The sequence below is a fragment of the Hemibagrus wyckioides genome, linkage group LG01 (assembly GCF_019097595.1).
Source record: "Hemibagrus wyckioides isolate EC202008001 linkage group LG01, SWU_Hwy_1.0, whole genome shotgun sequence".
Classification (NCBI taxonomy): domain Eukaryota; kingdom Metazoa; phylum Chordata; class Actinopteri; order Siluriformes; family Bagridae; genus Hemibagrus; species Hemibagrus wyckioides.
This window is the reverse complement of record NC_080710.1, coordinates 12,682,671-12,705,829: the sequence shown is the minus strand read 5'-3', so window position 1 is coordinate 12,705,829 and position 23,159 is coordinate 12,682,671. Positions and strand designations below refer to the sequence as shown.

Below are 23,159 nucleotides of genomic sequence, written 5' to 3'. Positions count from 1 at the left end.
TTCGTAACTATTCCAATTTGTGGAACTGCTTAGAGTGGCAGTAACATTTAACTCTTCATATCTATGTGATGTATTTGCTGATGTTTATGCTAGAAATCATAGCACAGTCTGTATATAGATTAGTTTTCACAAATGTCAAAGCTTTCTTCAGTATTCTCAGTCCGCTTGGCTTCCCTCTGAGCCTCTTTAAGCAGCAATAAAGAAGTCATAGGAAATCAGCAGGGTCCAGGCTGTCATAAGGTCATGAATTTGACACTCAAGCCCACACATGGGTACATTCCCCCAAGGCGAGAAGCTCGGCCAGAACTGACCCTAAAATAAGAGCAGACGTAACAAAAGGAATCAGGTATCCTGAACTAGACAGAGGTGTTATTGTATTTTGACTTGCACAGGATGGTTTGATTGTGACAGTTTTGTTTTATTATTATTATTTTTTTGCTCGTTGGTCAGTTTCTAGTAGTTAAAGAGATGATTATTATTCAATGATCTACACAAATGACACAAAGGTGAATGGTATAAATGCACCATGAATTAAATATAATAAGACAAGCAGCATGAAACAAATACCTCGGTGAATTACAAGATTTAAAAAAAAATAAAAATCTCAATGAAGAAGATAAACTAGGAAATAGATATACAAACAGTAATGATGGATCAAACAGGAAACAGGTGTTAGAAATAAGGTAGGAGTCATAAAAGCACACTGCTGAGGAGGCATCGTCATATGTCATTTAAGCCATTTATACATCACTAGCCTGTAGGAAAGTATAGAATTTTGTGTGGCTTAATTTTTTTCGCTTCAACATCCTGTCTATAGATAGAGAGAAGTCTATAGGTTTAAATATATGATAAAGTTGACAAATATTTATTGCTCATTATTTACATACAGCACATTTTGAAAAAATATTCACTTTGTAATTACATTTTAATTATAATTACACTTTCTGTTGTATTACTTGCATAATCACATTCTGCCTTCTTTTTTTCAGGAGAGGCAAAAAGCACAGTATAATCCTACGAACACAACTCTCAGTAAGGGTCCATGCCTGCATAGGTGAGTAATATGATGCTCTGTTTGCTACAGTAATGGATGTGCAAGGTTATAAGATAGCTTAAAGTCTTTGTAACACTTACAGTCATGAGGCCTAGCCGCTGACAGCCGTTGAAACACCGGCTAAGCGATTTGTTTAAGGCCTGTTTCTCTGTAAATGCATTGTATATTGTTAAATACAGTATATTGTTTAAATATTGTGCCGTAATGTATGTGTGAAGTATACTGGGATTCGTTGTGGTTGCAAGAATTCTGTCATGTTTTGACCGCTTGGGTTTCATATGATGGGAATTTGTGGTACAGTTGCTCCATGGCTTGTTTGAGTTCATTTTTGTAGTTTATAGTCTAAAAACAATTTTTTTTTTTTTTGCAATAAATAAAAACTAGCAAAACTAGCCCCCTTTCTCTCTGTCTCTCTGTCTCTGTCTCTCTCTCTCTCTCTCTCTCTCTCTCTGTCTCTCTCTCTCATACTCTCTTTCTCACTCTCTCTCTCTCTCTTTCTCTCACTCTCTCTCACTCTCGCATACACACACACACACACACACACAGGTTTATCTTACTATACTTCCACTGATATATAAATTAAAGCAAGCAATTAATCCTTTGCCTTATATCTAACTTTACCATATCTTTGGTAGCCAAACCTTTTGCTGTTTTAATTTTGCAAAATTATGTCCATTTCTGTAAGAAAGCAGATTTCCTAATGGGGCCCCATATCTCCTAGTGTCCCCACAAGGTCAAAACTGTCAAATATTCCTTTCGTATTCCTAGCCCCACTAGGATATAATGACATTCCAACACACTTACACATACACTTACACACACACACATATGCACATATGCACACATGCACACACACACACACACATGCACACACACACTCACGAACTTGCACACGCACTCACACACACACACACACATGCACATATGCACACATGCACACACACACACACACACACACACACACATTTGCACATACGCACACATGCACATGCACACACATACACACTCACGAACTTGCACACACACACACACACACACACATACACACATGCATACACATGCACGTATGCACACACTCACTTGTGGCTTCTTGCCACCATATGCCAATCATATTAGGTTTTACAGCCTAAATGCATTCTAATTGCATTGCCATTTATAAACGTATTTATAAATCATCTGTAATTGAGACTGTGCAGAATGTGGTTAAGGCTGCTTAATGGTTTATGCTAATGTTAGGCTCTGTGGATCTGTTTAGCTTCTTCCATCTGGTTACTATTGATCGTCCTACCAGAAGCATGGTGGCAAGAGTCATTTGCAAACCCAGTATCTTATCTAGGTTTGCATGTCTCCAGGTTACATTAGCTTCTAAATGTGTTTCTCGATCACGTCACTGCTACAGCGTTGATTGTTACGGGCCTGGCTCGTTGGCCCATGTAGTTATATCTCGTAAATCTCCTGGTCAACCCCCCACTGTTCCTACACAGTCATGATGGAACATATGGGGCATGTTAGCGGCCCTGCTGAAAGGTCAGACCAGCCTGCATTTCATTTGCAGACCACCTGAAGGGTCTGAGCAGCCTGAACCACCTTTAACCCCCCTCACAGTGGTATAATGGTTCATACCTTAAACTGGCTGTCAGTGATTTGAGAAAATTGTTCAGAAGTTTTGTTGCTCTCTCTTGAGCATACACTGATGCAATAAAAGCTCATGTTACTCGTGTGTGCTGTAGATTAGATATAGCTGCTTCTAATATAGTGACTTATACTAGATTTATTTCTTTAGTACAGAAAGAATCTGGGATTTAGTTGGTTATTAGACGCCAGTGTATGCAGATGGACATTGTTATGAGCGTCTCCATCTTGGAAGAGTCCTGTAATTATTTAGTCTGGATGCGGCTGTTGTCTGTGTACAGGATCTTGTAGCCAGTGTTTAAGACAGATGTCTGCTTGTAGGCAGTGGCACATTCCCAGCGGCGTGGTGCAGAGCAGCCAAGCACACGTGGCTCACACAGTCTCCATTCGCCATAGTGCCTAGGGGAAAATCTAACCCGTAGTCTGCGAAACCCATTAAGTCACGAGCTGTCAGATTTTAATTTGTACTTGTGCAAACGTGTTATTTAAGGGCACAGACGAGAGAAATCTCCCGGAGATTGAAGCTGAGTTATCTCTCTCAGTCATTCCTCCGCTGATTCTTTTTACCGATCCTGCATGCAAAAACCACCTGTGGAAACTTTTGGAAAGTCTAAAACTATTTGCCGGAGATTTTTTTTTCTGTCCAGTAGCGAAGGCTGCCTGAGCTGTTGGCAAGACCTGAGAATCAGACTGGAGAACTGCTATGAACCAGACCTGCCTAGGCACCTGCCCCAGTTTCCTCTTCAGTTTTTCTGCTCTTCTGCTGGAAGCCAACTTGCTGATGAAAGATGGCTAGAGCTTAATGCTGTTTCTTTTTGCTTGGGACTTGCAGAATTCGTTCTGAAACTGCCGTGTCTTTATTTTTTTCAGTGTCTGAACAGGTGTGGATACATTTAGCTGGTCCAGTCCCATGTTTTAGTCCAGAAACTGTCTAGGCTAAAAAAAAAAAACAGTAGCTAACCAAATATAATAGCATATAAGGCACTGCTTGCTTTTTTAGTTTAAACCTAAAGGAAGCAGCATAATTTAAGATGATGCACTCACAAAGTAGCGCCTCATGTTTTCTTTCTACTTGTTGATCCTCAGCATTTCAGCTATACCATGTGTTAGCACCTCACATTGTACCTAGAAGATGATTTCAATCATTGTTGAACTACAAGACTGTAATAAGCAGGAGACGTATATGAAAAATTGTTTAGTTGTTCTGAAAACATTACATGTGCATGCTAATTAATCCGTCTAGATGTGTGTATTGCAGCAGACAGTTCCTCCAGGATTTTTTATTTTCTGATTGTTGGGGCTAAAAATGCCTGATTTTGCAGCAGAAATTCTCCTTTTACTTGTAATGATGTGTCAGTGTGAATTTCCTATACAAGAGATATCTGCTTGAATTGGTGAAATTACAAGCACTGGATTCTTCTTTTAAACTCCTGCCAGGGAAGACACACATAATTGCTTTCTTTCATAGCTATAGTCATGATCGACACAAATGAATCGACGAGGGCTTTGACTGAATCCTTATAGTGATGACATCACATGACGTATCTTGAGCCAAATATTTGGAAAATCAATATTTTGAGAATTGTAAGCTACGCTGAATATTACTTGATTTTGGGTTAAATTCTACAATCACAAAATCCTGGAGCGACTGAGCAGCCTGTGTGTTTCAGAAGCAAACCATATAGTTATATATAGTTAAAATTAAAGCTTTGGTATTTTCCTTCTCTACTGGTCAAATATAAATTATAAAATGACTAGCCTGGATGCAAAATCCGCTTCTCTCAGGTACACAGCCGATTGTTTTGCCTTTTCGTGCAGTACCATGATACTAGTGACTTATCTGTACCCTAAGAATGTGCAAGTAGATCCTAAATATCTCAGACATGTTGCTTTAGTTAGCATTTGGGTTCTCTTTCCCTTCTTCTGTCCCTGGGGCCTGTCCTCACTTATCATGTCATTATTCCTGGTAGCAATGATAGGATCACTATTTCTGACCAGCTGCATGCCGGTGTGTCTTTGGGGATCTGTCTAGAGCAAAAGGTGGACCCTGGGTGGCTATGGGGATGTGGGGATGAGTAGAAAGAGACAGCTGGGGGTTGTTTAAGAGGATGATGGCGACACCCACCTGTCACTCCTTACTGGGTTTTGTGTGTCTGTGTATATATATATATATATATATATATATATATATATATATATGTGTGTGTGTGTGTGTGTAAAGTTCTTCTTTACAGCCATATAGATTATGGTGACTGTAGGACCCTCTGTGTAAACTATTTTTTTCCTCATGTCACACTGTTCCTCAGACGTGATGAAAGGAATGCATTTGCAGGTATTACGGTATTCATAGTCATGCCATATAACTCAGGGCATGAAAGTGGAATGCTAGCAGGTCAGGGCAGGGTGAGACTGATGACATACAGAGATGCAAACTATTTTTTAGCACTCATGACAGTTATTTACCACAACTGTACCAATTGAAACGTTGCGATTTAAGAGCTTTTTAGAGAAAACTTTTTAGAGTTATAGACAGCTCTCCGGCAACAATAGAGCCTAGCTGATTCGTCTAAATTTAACTAGTGCTTCCTCTTTAGAGTTCCGCTTTAATGGTCGATGTGTTGATGATCACAGATAAAGCTGTGTATAATCATATTGTTTATTTCAGGGCATGGTAAACATGGCTCAGCCTTTCGTGAGTAATCCCTGTCATTTTAAACCACTTGTGGGGAACCTCAAGGGACTAAAGCAGTGAGATCTTGTGGAACAGTCATGTACACAGCAGTTTATCGGTTCTTTACTGCTAGGGAAAGCACCAATCATCATCAGAGGGTTAATTCTTAGAGCCCACAGGCTTCCACGCCACTTCAGGAGGTGATCTGTGGCTCTCATCATTAAATCATAGACACACATGGTCACTTCAGACACTTTTGCATTAGCATTTGTTTAATGCTAGGTTGATAGAAGCAATGTCCAGTATCACACTCCTTTAAATCATTGATATGTCAGAACGATAACTTTCCATTGTACCTCTTTAGATAAAGGGTCAGAGATTTCTAAAGGGTCAGAGATTATAGAGATTTTTAAAGGAAATGATTTGTCATAGGGTTTCACACAGAACCTTTTATGTTGACCTTTAAGGTTTTTATATTGAACCCTTTTACACGGTTACTCTTTTAGTGCACCCTTTTAGTTTTATATGCTTAAAATATTTAGCCGAGTTTGCACAGTGGTAGAGCTTAAAGGAGAAATGAGAAGATATAAGATGAGATAAGAAGTTAGTTTATTAGTTAGTTTATCCCCCTACAGCGAATTACTAATAATCCGCTGTAGGGGGAAATTCATGTTCACACAGCAAATAATACAGTACAAATAATAAAAATAATAAAAACAATAAAATAATTGAGTGTGTATTTACATATGATAGAATTCTTTTTACATTCACAGAACAGCCATAACATTAAAACCATTGATAGGTGAAGTGAATTATATTGATGATCTTGTTACAATGGCACATGTCAATATATTGGTAGGACTTTAAAGAGCCAAATAGTGATGTCTAGGTGACTTGATCAAAGCATCTGGAAAACAAGAGGTCTTGTGGGCTGTTCCTGGTATGTAGTGGTTAACATCTACCAGAAGTGGCCCAAGAAAGAAAAACCTGTGAACCAGTGGTAGGGTCATGAGTGCCCAAGGGTCACTGATGGAAAGAAGGCCAGTCTGTCTGGTCCGGGCCCATAGGAGAGCCTCTGAAGCACAAATTGCTGAAAATGTTAATGCTGGCTGTAACAGAAAGGTGTCAGAAAACACTGGCAGCAATTAAATTAGAAATCAGGATACTTTATTAATCCCTTAGGGAAACCGTTAAGTTGCAGTTGCTCACAGTACAATTTAAAAGGATAGATGTTGTACAACGAATGAATTTTCAATATTATTGAAATACATTGTTCATAATATTGTAGCAGCAGTGAAAGAGATGGCAGGAAATTGTCAGACTGTAATGATATAATTATCCAAGTTATTGCACATGTAACAATTTATTGCACTGAATGATTATTGCACATAATTGACCATAATATTAGCTTTATTCAAATGTGCCATAAAAATATATGACTATATCAAGAATCAAAGGACTCAGACGGAGCACAAGGAGGGCCTTTATAGTATTAGGCAGGAGGTGGTTTTAATGTTATGGATGATCTGTATACATACTTGTTTAATATCCTTGGTATTTATATACATGTGCAATATCTGTGGGAGGGCAATTAACTGTTGAGAGAGAGAGAGAGAGAGAGAGGAGTAAGAGGTTGCTGCATTTGGAATCTATAGTCTGATGGCACGAAAGTGTGCCCCAGACGTATATTTATTTTAAAAAATAGACCAGACAAAACAAAATGATACAGAAGAGCAGTTAAATCAGGACACTTAAAAGATTATGGAATTAATTAACTGCTCACTCACAGATCCTAATGTGGCTCTAAATGAGTGCTTTATTAAAAGCATAAGCACTTGGAGGATAAACCGGTTAAGCCTATAGAGTAAAGACTCATTAATAGTGTATGTAATAACTATAAATATGTAGTGTGCTACAAGTGTCCAATTAAAGCTTTGATTAGGTTACATTTCGATTGTTTCAATAAATAGTCATTTATTGTAATTCACATAATGCTTAAGTAATAAACTATTATATTAATTTTGAATTAATTAATCTTAACGTAATTAATTAATGTTTTTTGTTTAAATTATGTAACATGAGGATATTTAAACCAAAATGCCAAAAAAATGTAGAGTGTAGATTTGCAGCCCTGTTTCTCCTGTTGGTGTCCGTCTGCACATCCAGAGGCTTCTTAATGAAACAAAGCTGCCATATCACATCTGTGCTCTGCAAGAAATTTCACCACAACAGGTAATGATTTTAACGTTCAAGGAATCTCCTGAAGTTTCCATTCGCCTTTGTTTTGATCAGCAGCAGAGAGCTCCCAGTCCCATGCTCCTATGGCCGCTTTACCTCAGTGTAACTTCAGCGCAGAGGCTGATGATGGTGGAGTGAGTCAGCGAGTGCACGGCTCTCGTCATGATAATGCTTTATAAGCACTTTAAGCCTGCTTTTTTCACGGTGTATTTTATTGATATGTTCGTGAGACTGCTGAGGTTTCACTTTGAGTTCTGTTTATTCTTCTCATCGCAAAACCTGTGATCATCCAAATAGCCAAATATAACCAGGACTTCCACAAGGCTGCGGTTTAACGGTCCAAGTGTTGAACATCACAGACGAGGGGGCATAGAAACATGTTGTTTATTTTAGGGCATGGTAAACATGGCTGATGAGCCACGCAGCCTTTCGTGAGTAATCTCTGTCATTTAGCACGCTTGTGGGGAACCTCAACGGACTGAAGCAGCGTGATTTGGTTGCAACAGTAATGTACACAACACAGCTTATGGTTTCTTTACTACTAGCGCAAAGCAACAATCATCATAGGATGGCTAATTTTCAAAGCCCACAGGCCTCCACGCCGCTTCAGGACGAGGTAAACTGTGGCACCAGAATTATAGACATTCGCTCATGTGAATATTTGGCTGTGGACGAGATTCTCGGTGTGTGCGTTGAACTTTTCAGAGAGCTTTCGTGGCTCTCGTGAGAGTGAAAGTGTTTACCGGATGAGCTAATGGTTTTCTGAGGTCCACTCTGCCAGCTAGCTCTTGACGCTGGGCTTTGTTATAATCAGGGCATGATGGCTGGGCTTCGCTATGTCAAAACAGGGCCAGACCTGTGATTCATTTGGATAAGGACAAGGTTTGGTGCCATTAAACCCAGACACTGTTTATTTTTCTTAACCTCTTCCACACTACAGATTCTACAGACACTTTGTATTTTTGAAGTTGTTAATATAAATGAGGCAGCGAGCTCCTATGCTGTATCGGTGCCATGGTTTAAGCTCTGGGAACGAACAGAACTATAAATGCATCTGTTTTGTTTGTGAAGCGTCCTTAATGATCCCACCCTGTGGCTCCATTTAATTCAGACCCCCTCGTGGTCGATAGTTAAAAGCACATTGTGATTCTCGCCCCATAATATGGGTCCAAAGTTTGGCTTAGTGTGCATTATGCACTAAAGTTAGATATACTTTTATATATAAATACCACATAAGTAGTGCTATTTTTTCACTATTCATTTAAGCAGAGCATTTAAAGGGAGATAATATTCTCTGAAGTTGACACACTTTTCTAATTAACTGATCTTTGACTTTGCTTCTCAGTGATTTTTTTTTCTAATTAAACCCTCTCTATAAAAATGAGGCCTGCTGATTTAAGAGGTCGGTACAAGCAGCAAAAAGAGCATTTATAAAAAAAAAAACGTTTCACTTTTTCCATTCTGGATCACAAATCACAAATTCAGACGCAGTCTAACTTCCCAGTGCCCTCTGTTATGATTGGGGTAATTGGTGCTTACCATGAGAGAGCAGGTAGACTATATATGTAGGCTAACAAGTGGGCTAAGGCTTGCATTTAAACTGCTTTGGCAATCTTGGCAATCCATACAGAGTGACAACCCACATTATAGGTGATCTTTTAGAGCACAGGTTCCCCAGCCCAGTCCTGTAGAACCTCACTGTTCTGCACATTTTATCATTTCCAGATATAAAACACCTGAATCAACTATTCATCTAACTAGTAGCTTTTCCTGAGCTGAAGTGAATGTGTTAGAAGAGGGGACAACACTAAACAGTGCTAGTTTTGTAGCAAGCTTACTAAGGGGAATGTATTCATAGGAAAGTGGTAGCTCAGTGGTTAAGGTGTTGGACTACTGATTGGAAGGTTTTCAGTCCAAATCCCAGGACCACCAAGGTGCCACTGCTGGGCCCTTGAGCAAGGCCCTTAACCCTCAATTGCTCAGTTGTATAAATGAGATAAATTCTCATAAAGTTGTTCTAGTTAAGGGCATCTGCCAAGTGCTATAAATGTAATCCATATATATATATATATATATATATATATATATATATACAGATATTCCAGATCTGTATATATATATACAGATATTCCAGATCTGTATATATATATATATATATATATATATATATATATATACAGATCTGGAATATCTGGATATCTGGTGATATCAAATATCACCAGATATCTGGTGATATCTGGTGATATTTTTACTTTCTGAGATGCTCTAAGTGCATAAGCATCTAAAATTTGATGGTGTTATCTTCAACCACTAAAATTCTGTGTAAGGGAAAAACACCCATCCCACAGTGACTCATTTTTATATCAGATTATCAGATTATTAAAATAATTCCTTTGTTTATACTGAACTTGTCTGATAAGTAAGATTGAAACAGCAGTGTACTGATAAAAAGGGTTAAATATACAGGATTTTCCAAAAATTGCCTGTTTATAATACCATATCTGAAAACACTTGCATCACTATACTGTGAATGTTTAAAATCATAAGAAAATTTGGTCTGTGTCGTTTTCCTCAGGCGTTTCTATTCTCAATCTCAATTTTATTTGTATAGCGGTTTTAATTGAATTATCACAAATCAGTTCAGAAATTTTTGCCTCTTTGAATTGATGTGGCAATGTTGAGAAAACTCATGGAATTTTTTTTGAATGAACAGAAGAAGTTGTTGAGTTGTTGCTCACAGTTGTGTGTGAACATTCCGCCCCCTCTTTGGTAAAAAATGCAATCTGAAGGTCATACAAAGTGACAGTAAACTTTAAGGGCACTAGCGAATTGGATAGCAAGCACAACCATTGCAGTAGAGCATCTCTTGTTTGTTTTGAGTTGAATGGGTCACATGACTGTGTCACATGAGTAAAAATCGAAAAATGAAAACAGCATTTTCAAATGTATTCTTTTCATTGAACAAAAACGCAGTCCCGGTCTCGATATTAGACCGAAACATAGAGAAAATGGCACGTTGTCAGATTTATCTGGATTAATATGGACATAGCCTTTGTCTTAGAGGGATGCTGTCTTTTTAAGGAGCTTTTACGGGAAAAGTGCACTGGGCCACTTCTGCTTGACCTGGCGTGATTTAGAAACACGTTTGAATGGTGATTTATGTATCCTCTAACATCTTACACAGCTGAATTAGTCGTTTTTGGCATTGTGGATGACAACTTGAAACAGTGTTTCCCAAAAGAAGCATGTGTATACGTGGGACTTTTGGAGTTGTAAATTCTCCATAATTCCTTGGACCATTCCAAGCTGTAAACAATATTACAGTAGAGGAAAAAAAGACACTGAGACATCTGTACTTAAAATAAGCATGATTGCAGCTGCTCAGACCCGCGCCAAACCAGTTTTCAACTCTTTCTACACTATCCACAGCATTTCACTGATTTCCACTGAATTATCATACACTGTTACGCATTTTCTCACTCTTTCATTTCTGTGTGCCTAATTCACTTGTGTGCTTGTATGACCGGCTCAGAAGACAGCCAGTTTCAGGCATGAGAGCACATTTTCCAGCACGTCGTTCTCATTTTCTTTTCTATATTTTATTGGACGAGGGGATATTTATACGTCCAGCCTTGTGTTTATCATGCCGGCACAGTGAAGTGAGTTTCGCATGAGCACCTGCAGGATGTCTCTTTTCCAGAGTCAGCGCCAAGGCTCTCATTAGCTACCAGCTACACTTGTAGCCATGAGGAATGTCTCAAACTAGCCATCGTTGCAGACCTGGCCTGGAGGAATGGACTCAGCACCAAGACATCAGAATGATTTATAGATTAGATCACATGATGGTGCAGTTGTGGTATAAGGTATAAGCTCTAAGGTATAAAGCATGTCTTTGCCAGCACTGATGTAGTGGGGCTACTGTTCACTGGCTTTTTGTGCAGTGTATCGAAAATCAGACAGAAATAGAAATAGATAAAAAGGTTGTCACAAATGGAAATGGCTTTAATAATAAATGCTCCTTCACTTAACATTTTCATAGACATGGGGCATGATGATTCCAGCCCCAAAGAGCATCTGCTTGTGCTTTTTTTTTTTTTGCAATGCAATGTGCAATGATATCTCTTTGTCTCTGATTGCACAGAACATTGATTTATATCTAGCAATTATTAGTATTTCATTATAACTAAAAATGTAGAGTTGTGAACGAGGAACATTTGTTGGACGATTCAATGCTGTTTACTCCTGACTAATATATTGTTCAAAAATGAACACTGTAGTCATTTATGGAGTTTTTGTTCTGTCATATTCTTGTCTAAGTCATAATCTTGGTCTCCATGTGCTTCATCCTGAAGGCTTGCATTTTTTTTGTTGATAAAAAGCCATTGGTGAAGCCATGAAGCTGCAATCCCATCTGCCACTCTTTCATCCCCTGTGCTTCCCCATTCTAATGGATTTAGAGTCACATTCGACGGCCAAACCAAACACCAAACCCAAACACAACAGAGTGAACTGAGAAAGGGGTCAGAAACTCCTGTCCAAGCTTCAGTGCTGAATACAAGACAGTATGGTGGTGAGATGATGCTATCTACTCCCAATCTGGCTTTCCATGCCCGGACAGCCTACACATAGGGGCTTGCAGCTTCCCGGGTCACAGATAAGATTTCAACGCTGCACAGAAGAAACAGGAGAAAAGGGAAAAAAAACTTTCTCCAGACAGCTTGTTTCGATTTCTGAGTCAGTTCACTTAAAAGCCTGTTCAACAGATGAACAGAAATCTATAAATCATAACGTTTTGCGCTACACTTTTGACATTTCCTGCTTGTGTGATTTTTTTTTTTTTCAATCGATATTGAGATGATGCCAGCACTGGCATATATTCAGAGACCCACATACAGTAGGGTGGGCTGATGTTTACCAAGCCTGCTCTGCTATCTTTGCCAGCAGGGGCCCTGAGATGACTTTCCCATGCTGGATGACAGTGATGATAAGAAATTCTTTCTGCAGATGCTCTACTCTTGTCTGTTGACCCAAATTGCTGACATTTTCATCCCTCGCACAACCCTGCTTATCTACTAATCTGGATCTCACTCTTACTGCCATCTGTTAAACTCGGAGAGCGGACATTTGTCCAGCAGTCGGGAGTGCTCCTGTAAATAGGTACGCCATGAGACCTCACATGCACCGGCTCTTATCATATATTCCGATAGTTTCTGTTTTACACTATATTTTGTGCTGAGACATGTCTGACTTCAGACACACTACTTGAAAAGAAGTGTACAAGGTGATACCTGATAACATTCTATACATAGCAATCCGTCTGGCTTTGAAATAAACTGTAGCAAACAGAGATCTGATTGAGATCTGCTTGCTAGTTTTCACCAGTTTGTTTAATTTGTGCCTTCTCTTGACAAACTTCTAAACGCCGACAGACACATGGCAGTGGTATATGGCCTGTCAGATTCTCTCTTTTTCACATACACACACACACACACACCAAAAAAACACAGACACACATGCTCATGCACAGACATTTGCTACATTTCTCTCAAACCATCTGGTTCCCATTGCGCCTGCTGCCGGCTTCCTTGCAGCGTTAAGAGGAAAAAAAAAATTAAAACTGTCTACATGGTCATTCAAGGAGGTATTTTTATCAGGTCGCTCAGCAGTAACCCGATCTTGGGGCCCTGCACATCCTTCGTTAGTCTCTGCAATCTCTCTGAACTAATTGTCATTCCTGTTTGGTCAACCCTGACCTAAAAAAACGACAATGGAAACCAAGGTAGAGCTCCAAGTTCAAACATAATCCCTAATCCAAAGAGGAGAGCATGAAGAGTATTATAGGAGGGCACAATGAGGCACTGATGTCTTTTCAATTACGCCTTCGCTGACTCTTTCCCAGGCATTCGGGAATGAAAAGTGTCTAATAAGCATCTAATAATAGCAGCCTGCAGAAGGGGCAGAATTTCATCTTGTGATTTTCCAGGGTGCTGGTCTTTATTTTCTCACCCCTTCATGAACAAATCCAACCATCCAGTTGAAGATTAGCTCAGTTTCGGAGCACACATTGAAATTATACATTTGCTCAGCTCGAGTTATGGAAAGGCATTTAAGAGCTTGCTTTGTTGATACACCAGAAATAGCCTCGCTTGTGAAAACCAAGCAGTGCATAAAATAGTGTAGAAAGAATATTAAAAGTACATTTTTCGTTCCATGTGCTTTCTGGAAATGCATGTAAAATAAAAGACCTTTCTGTATTTTTCAAAAAGTATTGAATTTTTAAGAATGTAATACCTTTGAAATTGTGCTTCAGGTTGCTGTATGTATACAATCAATTCACAGAAATAAATGTAGATTTTTACATCATAAACATAAACAAGATGGATAAACTAAAGGATATTTAATTGTCGTGTCAACATAAGAGAACTGATTTAATGGTAAAACATTTTGTTGAATCCAGGAGGTACACTTTGTTGTCTCCTTCACTGTTATTACTCAACACATTAAAACAGAAGTAGTGTAGGATGGTGATCTTATTATGATTTCTATATTGCTATAAAGTATAAGTAGCACTGAAGTATATTGTACATGTGCATCTAGTACAGAGTAGTATATTTATAATGTACTCTAAGTGTAATAACAGTTCTGTCTACAAATTGCACTTAAAATTGCATTTTAGACATAAATCTTTATTACAATTTAATTACACTAAGTTGTAACAGGTTGTTTCAAAATAATACATTCAGTATGCATTGAAGTATATACTGTACTGTACTGAAGTGCTAACGTTAAAAGTATACTTTTATATAAGCAAAACTGTTTTATATTTCTTTTCAGTACAATTAAATACACATTGCTTTTACAAGGGCTGTTAACCCTAACTCTAACCATTAGGTGCAGCAGGTCTTAACATGGAAAATAAACCTTCACGACGGTATAGTGGACGCTGTTTATCACTTCTCACTGTGTCCCAGGAATAGAGATGTTCAACACGCTCTAGCAGAGGACAAAAATAGTCTCCTTTAACAGTGCAGGTGGTCTACAGGCTTCTTTCAAACTGTTCACAGCTGAATAGGCTTTTTTTTCATTTACAGAAGCCAGAAGCAGTCCTTTCACAGAATATTTCTTTTTCTTATAGTTGATTTAAGTATTTAGTTCTTAGGATCTTCATTTCCATGCAGATTTGTAAAAGCTAGCTTGTATTGTATTGCATGTCCATGAAGGTTACAGGAATTTCTTAAACAGAGTGATAGCAATGGTTTATTTTCTGTGTGTCATTTGTCTAGCATGTAAGTCAAGTAGAAAATTTAGATATGAATAAACTTGTATTATTTATTGTTTATTACAGTCCAAAATCGGATTAAAGATGAGATAATGTTAATCTGTTCCATTTTTAAAAACAGGCTCACAAACAGGCTCACACGGCTCACAACGAGTTTGACCAACGTGACAAAGTGCAAGTGAAAGTAAAGTCATAAGATTATAATGCATATCTCTCTCTCTCTCTCTCTCTCTCTCTCTCTCTCTCTCTCATGTTCACATATGAGGCAGAACTTTCTTTGGTTCTAGAAAGATAGAAGCACACTCATTTCTTTGTAACTGCTTCTGAGGGAGAATAAAACAGTTGTGCACAAAGGCTTCCGACACTTCAGAAGAAAACCAGTAGTTCTGCAAAGTCTCCCTCCTGGTTGGAGCGGTTATGAAAACAAGGCTGACTGGCTGGATGTGGTGCTAGAAAGGGGCATGTGTGTGCCATGTGGGACAAGAAGAGAGCCACGTCCATGTGGTCTAGGCTCCATGGCCTGTATGGCCTTCTGGCCTCCAGACGTCCCACGGTGGCTCTCCTGGAGCAGGGCCAGAGCCCCATTGGCCTCCTGCAGATTCCATCGCCTCCACGCTGACTTCCGCCACCTCTTCTCAGTACTTTGATGTCAGCACTTAGGCCGCTCACCTCAGCGCTGAGCCTTTTTGGCACTGGCTCTGTTGGGAGGGGATGTGCTAGCAGCAGGCATGTCATGCTTTTTCAGCCCAGAAATAAATCCCTTTGCTTTTTTTTTTTTTTTTTAAAAAAGGGAAACAGTATACTTGACGTTCTGTGCACCAAATTGTTTAAATATGTAATAACAAGTTGTACATAATGACATATTTCCAGTTATACACATTTCCATTTAGGTACAGATAGTGAATGCTTGAAATTCAGTGAAATTCATGTCAAGTACTGTGATTTTAACAGTAATAATGATGCTCACTTACAGTTCTTAGTAGAGAAAAATATTGCTTTGCTTCTTTGGAAAAATATTCTAATGTTTTACTCTAATCATTTACTGAGTGTTATTTTAAGACCATGCTCAGCGTTTTGTCTTTATTTTCTTTGAGGGCATTAATGATAGATGGTCATTCTACTTTAAAACCCGTCAGTACGTTACACACAGATTCAAGCAGAATCAGCCCTTACTGAGCGTATTGCTCAAGAGGACACAGTAACGTCCAAATAAAATTCAAACCCCAGCCAATTTTTGAGTCAAGCAGAAAAACAGATGACCTAGAACCTGAATCACACAGCCACTCACAGTGCTGAGTAGCTGGTTACTAGTGGTGGTTGGCTATTTTCTGACTGGTTGAACTTCTGTCTCTGCTGGGTTTATTTTGCCTCTTGAAATTTTTCACAACTCTCAGTCCACACAAGCGACTCCTGTAGCCCACAATAGAACCAAAGCTTTTTAAAATGCAATTACAAGAAACTGCATACTAATGCAAATTGCATTCGAATGCACTATTCTGTGCCGTTTTGGAGTGTAAATAGTGTGAGTCGTGTGTTCACGCTGAAAAGTCCATTAAGAACAAGTGCACTTTAAGTACCTGGGTGATGCACTTATTCAAGTGAAAAAAACAACAACAACAAAACAAATGTGGAACTTTGGACACTTCATGAACTCAAGGATCACAGCTCTGCTCCGCAAGGCTAGAAGGCACTGATGATCTTACAAATGTCTTTTAACTTAGTGCACATTGTGTGATAAATTCACAGTATTCTAATAAAACTAGGGTCATATTTGATGTAATTTGCCATCATCTGGGAAACGGCTAATACTCCCGGTTAGTAAAAAAGAAAACCTGAGTGTTCCATTTGAGACAATACTACCCTTCTAAAATTCACACACTAGTCAGTAGAGTGCATAGTGTAAGTGTATGGTGTGTAGTATGTTGTTTGGGATGCAGCCAATGACAACACAAGCTACAGCGTAGCATCACACCACACTGATTAGGAAAGGCTCCTAAAGCTCCTAAAAAAAACATATACTGACTGTCAGATCATTGGAAAAAATATAAGGTGTTTTTGCCCATGTGCCTCAAATTTCAGCATTCTGAGATGTGCATTTCTGCTCACTTACGGTTGTACAGAGTAGATATTTCACTTACTGTAGCTTTCCTGTTAGCTGGAACTATTCTGGATTCATGAATTCACTGCATGCCCTGCACTGCTGCCACATGATTGGCTGATTGGATAATTGCATGAATGTGCAATTCCCAATAAACTGGCCAGTGAGTGTATAAGTGACAGCCATTCAACATTCTTGACTCAAGTACTCAAACTAAAAACTCAAATATTTATTTATTTATTTATTTATTGTTTAATTTTTTATTTATTTTCATTTTAATTTTTTTTTACCAAATTAATTCAACTAGACAACTCAATATATAAATGATTGTTGCAATTTAAAAATATTGGCACCCCCCTTCAATGCTTAAAGAGCACTAACTTTTCTCTCCTTCTTAATGCAGAGCCATCATTGTTTCAGAGCTTAAGCTACGGAAAACAATCAAAACTTCAAGTAACTTCATTAGAAAACACTCTATGTAGAGTCCTGTCTTGATTTAAGCTTTCTGTGGAATTTTGAATTTATCTGGAATAGAGTAGAGCTCTTACAGGGAAACAGCTCTTACAGAGAAACAACTGAAGGAAATCTTAGGCTCTCAGTCTGTGAGGATATGTTTCTACCATGAAGTCACTTGGCAAAGAAGCTCAGCTGAAGTTTTGTTATCAGGCTGACTAAGCTCCGAGCTCAGCAAAACCGATGCAGGCAACAATGTATTGCTTGTGTTTTAGCTCCACATATGTCCTTCACTCATTTTCTGTGCAGCTGCTTGTGCAAATCTTATTGAGAAGTGAACATAAGATATGGCTTGTAGCATAGATAGTTTACAAATTAGGCAGATTTGTTTACCTTCAAGCGAGTGACGTCCTCTTTGCTCAAATAAAATTAGATTCAAGTTTATTCCTAACATTATCATATGTTTAATATATTGGCTTATAATGGAGTTTCATGGAGCCATAAAATGAGTGATGAAGCTGGCAGTGCTGGAGGATGAGGGCTACAGCATATAAATAATAAACCCCACATGACCCATCAGGTGTTTTCCTCACTTTGTCAAATCAGGACGTATTGAAGGTCATGCTGTGATTTTTAGGATAGATGTAATGGGTTATTGAGTTTGGGATTAGGCACAATTTACTGTCTGTATAAGACATATCCTCTAACTTGGTCAAGCACACGAGTTGCCATGAGATTCTTAAATATGGATCCAGTTCAGTTTTATTTGTATTGCACTTTTAACATTGTCACTTGAAGAAATATATACATTTAGGATATGCATTTTAAATGAATATATTTACCCCTAATGAGAAGGCCACAGGTGATGGTAGCAGGAAAAAACTCCCTGAGACACCATCAGCAGGAAACATCCTCATCCGGGTGACACTAGATAGTGTGATTAGAAATAATTTCTTTTCTATAACTGTGTACTATATGTCCAAAAAGTGCAATTATGCCACCAGGAAATTTGTTCTAGTTATAATATGAAGTCCATTTTGATGAAATTCTCAAATGTTAACTGATTGAGAGTTGAGTGCAAAACTGTTCATGGCAGTTGAAGTCCTAAAGTTATCATAGCAACTGTAGTCCTAAGCCGTCGTAGCAAAACTGTTTATCAGTTACAGCCCAAAGCCGTTTTCATGGTTTCTAATTGGTACCATCCACAGTAGTCTCATGTATCTTTAGGCTGTCCATGTGGCTCTGTGCAGCTCAGCTTTGTTCAATCTGTATGTTAGTTGTGCACTTCTGAAAAAATGAAAGCAATGAATGGACATTTTTTCAATATCTATGTAAATAATGGAGACAGTATAACTCAGCGACATGATGTCAAAATAAAGCTGTGTCTCAAATCGCATGCCTATGTATAATTATAGACAGGCTTTGAATATTAACACTACCTGATTTTCAAATACAGTTAGACTTTGACTTGGATTATTCAGTCAATTTTGAATAGCAATATTCTGATTGGTCTTGATTAGTAAACATTTGAAGATGTAAGGTCAGATTTATCAATTTGTGGTGCAGTTCATGACAACAATCCCAACAACAGTGGAAAGTTTTAAAGAGAACCCAACAGAGCTTGGCAGTTTGTTTAATGTCTCTAGGATGCTGCACAGCGTCAAATATTTGCCCCAGCATAGTTGGCATGAAACATTTTCAAGGTTGACCAGGAACCTTTTCAAACAGTGATGTTTTGTTTCTGATGTATGATCTCCTTACTTCAAATCCTTTCAGATGTACATAAAGTACATAGGCGAATATGTCAACAATTCCAGCTATAATCTGCAAAAAATAAAGAGATTTTAGTGATTTGGATATAAATAGCTAAATATGCTCATATATGCAGGTTGTGACAGTGATTTGTGACTCCATGTGCAATCAGACAAAAATGTCTTGTTTCGCACCTCATTGCTCTCGCTTGGTTAATAAGGAATGCGGTATGAGTATAAAGGCTGGGTCTGTAGTGTCCAGACCTCTTATAACCTACCAGAGCATTTGAAGAGTTCCAGCATGGATTCTGAGTGGGAGAAGATTGAGAAACCTTTGTTCCTCTTTGCCATGCTAAAGAAAGGGATGGTGGCACTAAATGGATACGTGGCCCCACTTGCCTGTGAGAACGACATCCAAGAGACATGCTTAATCCGCTAGGCTATTGTTCGTTGAACGCTTTGCTTTTTCCTGGCCAGCCTCAACTGCGGTGAAGGTGTCAACCTCCTGTTGAGTCTATAGCTTCTTTCCACTCCACAGCCTGAAGAGTCAGTGAAGTGGCCAAACTCTGACTCGCAGCAAGCCAATTAGGCATTGTGTTTGCTGTCATCATTTACATGTTCATGTTTCAGAAACAGGCACATACACAAGGCTTTTTTTTTGTGCACATGAAAGCTTGGAAATGTAAAAAGAGCTCTGTGTGACAGTTCCCAGCTACTTCTTCCAGACAAGAGCAAACCTCACTGCTAGGTTGAAACAGCATGCAGTGTTTCAGCATCGCTTTACAGATCTGTGGCATTGTGTTGTCTCATGGTGTTCATGTCGTGACTGAGGTTTGCTTAAACATCTCTTTTTTGGGGGTTTTTTTCTTTGTTTTTCGTTTTTTTTGACAAAAGCTTTTTATCCATTCACACAAACAGTTTGTGCTTTGGACAGTAAACAATGTTAAAATAGAGCAATGGTTTCAGGCTGTGTTTTAACAATGGCATTGTAAAGTATCTGGAAGACATTTCACCATACAACATCTTCGCCCACTCGACCCAGTGAGTCGTTTCTTTACTGGCTTATTTGTGGTGTCTGACATGTCAGTAGTAACTGAATGCAGATTTAGCTTTCGAATAAAGCAGAATATGAAGATTCATTTTACTGTGGAAATGTGGAAACTGAGAGGTAACAGGATGTGAAGCTGATCATCGATAATAAGTATATACTTAGCACAATGGTTTTGTAAAGATGCTGTTTGAAGTTCTTACAAGAATGTAGTTTATTTGGGATCTAACACGATAAAAATGCTTGCATTGTTAGAGGACTAAATAGCATTTAGCAAGATATATTGCAAGTTCTGCAAGAAAATAAATCAACATCTTAATATTTATATGTTACGACTTGCAATAAAATGATGTAAATTAGAAAACTGACATTGAGCATAACAATAGGTAACTAGCTACCATTGTTTTGACTGGTTAGAAGTCTCGAAGGTCCCCATAAACCTTCGAAAAACAAGGACAATCTGTAGCATGAACTTCATTTAAAGCATCCAGTCCAATTCGTCATTGTAGAAAGAATTTAATATTTGATTATGACTTCTTCTTTGACTTTCATGTGAGTCTATTTTTGGCTAAATGCATCCACCTTTATTTCAGTAAGATGATCTCACTTAATTATAATTTCTCAGGATTTTTTTTCCACCTTTAAAAATGAAACCAGTTCAATAATAACAATCTTGCATATCTCTATAAATGCATGACAAAAAAGGTTTGAAATGCTTTTCACTGGAATGTGCTGCATTGAGAACAGGTCATGCTCTGCCTCTGTGCCTTACAAACATTGGTAAGAGACGAACAAACATAGTCTCCTAAACAAGGACCACTTTGTGTTATTGTAGAACTCAGTTCAGTTACTGATTCGTATTGTTTTGAAGTCAAAGCCACACAAAGTACAAAATGTCTGTGTTTTGACCCCATTGTTTTCGAGTCCAGTTTTATGAGCCTTTAATATTTGTGCCAGTGCAGAATAAACATGAGAGCAATTTTTTTATGAACAGCTGAATGAATGTACTCTATAAGCGTTTAATTCTCTTTTTTTGAAGGCTAATTTCTGTTTAAATACTTTGCATAGCATCTGGAACACCAAGTCTAGTCTTTTATCAAAGTTTGAAAAAGCAGAGTGGTGAACATATCAAAGCCAGCAACTTTTATGATGGCCATTAACACAGACTGTTCTTGTCTTTCTTCTCCTCTTTGATGCTGATTGGGATGGAGGGACGGAGCAGCCGAGAAGCAGTAGGGCAGAATCTGTACTGCATCTGTCTTTAGCCAACCTGTGTCTGCTCTGTGTTGCTTTGGGTATTATTTTCATGCTGCAGTGCAGCCGTGATGGGGGCCAGTCCCGGATGTTAGTTATACACTCGTATGCTCACACATACACACAAAAACATATCCATATCTTTGTTAAACTGGTACATATATCAAAGCAGCTTGCTGTTTTTTGCCTGAAAATGAGGGTCTGATTTATTTCATGGTCGATGCCAAAACCCCTGTCCAATCTCCTAACCTGAACTATTTGACCCATATCTCTTTCATATGCCATTGAGTTTCCTGACAAGATGTTCCTAAGATTCTAAGAGAGCAAAAGCCTCTAGCCTTATATGCTGTCTTCCGGCCCTGGCTGCTTCCCATCATGACAAATGTTTCTGTTCTCCTCACCATGGAAGAACTATTTTGCCTAGGGTGTGCTTCAGTTACGCTTCCCATCAACAATCACCGGCCCATGTGGTATAAGTGTATATTTATTTATTTAATTTATTTATTTATTCAGTTAGTTTTTATTTATGTATTTATTTATTACTGGGTGTCAGAATACAATTATGATACACTGATATTTTTAATAACAGTATTTTCTAAAAATAAATAAATAAATAAATAAATAAATAAATAATAATAATAATAATAATAATAATAATTATTATTATTATTATTATTATTATAAATAATTAATTTATATAATAAATTAAGTGCTAAAATCTTAACATCAAACAGTTGGAAATTTGCCATGAAATGGACTTTGGTCCTCTACTCATTAAGGAGGATGGTAAAAAAATCTCCAGTTTATTGGTGGTGGTCATGTTGGGAAATCAACTGTTAAATGTCAATTTCAAATCAACTAGCTGTTAGCCGTTCATGCACAAAGCTGTATACTAAGTTTGCAGCACAATAGCAGTACAATATGAAGGGGGATCAGTGACGCTGTTGTTTGGCTGATGGTTCAGGTGATTTTATGAAGATTGATGGCGTTATGAATTCTGTTAAGTAGTAGCATATAGCTCAAAATCTGCTTGCATCTGGAGGTTCGGACATGACTATTGAAGGTAGAGCTTTCAGTAAGAGAATAAAGAGAATGTACTTCTAAATCAATACTGAAACAACCCCACCATCACAAAATCAGAGTTCTGCAGCAATATTGTCTGTGTTTTTGAACCTGTATGAAAACCTGGGGTCTGATCTTCTGTGATCTTCTGCATGAAGGAAAGGACCACCTTAAAATGTGTTAGGTGTTGAAGGGACTCAGTAGTCTTAAAATATAAATTGTATGGTTGTTTAGTTCTATTCTAGGGGACTCGGGGACACCCTGAACAGGGTGCCAACCCATCACAGGGCACTGTGTTGCACCTATTCAGACTCTACAAACCATTTAGACATGTCTACAATGCATGTCTTTAGACTGGGGGAGGAAACCCCTGAAGCACAGGGAGAACAGGAAAACTCACACTCACAGTACACACACACACACACACACACAGTGGAGGCAGGAATTGAACCCCCAACCCTGAATGTGCAAGGCCAAAACAGTAACCACTGTGCCCCTCTTTTCTCATTTTCATGAAGAGAGCCAATAATTCTGGAAGGCACACATTTCTAGTCCAATCTTAAAAGATGGAAAATGAGGTAACCCTAAACCTATTGACTTCATTTGCTTGCTCAGACTC

General features: G+C 38.3%; 1 protein-coding gene across 7 annotated transcripts in view; it reads left to right on the top strand.

Moving 5' to 3' along the window:
• fhod3b (formin homology 2 domain containing 3b) overlaps nt 1-23,159 on the top strand; it is a 120,561-nt gene that overhangs the window by 16,442 nt on the left and 80,960 nt on the right. For all 7 annotated transcript variants that reach the window (XM_058386987.1, XM_058387002.1, XM_058386980.1 and 4 more), the window contains exon 3: nt 990-1,054. In XM_058386987.1, coding sequence (XP_058242970.1) covers nt 990-1,054 — 65 coding nt within the window. The remainder of the gene's footprint in view (nt 1-989; nt 1,055-23,159) is intronic.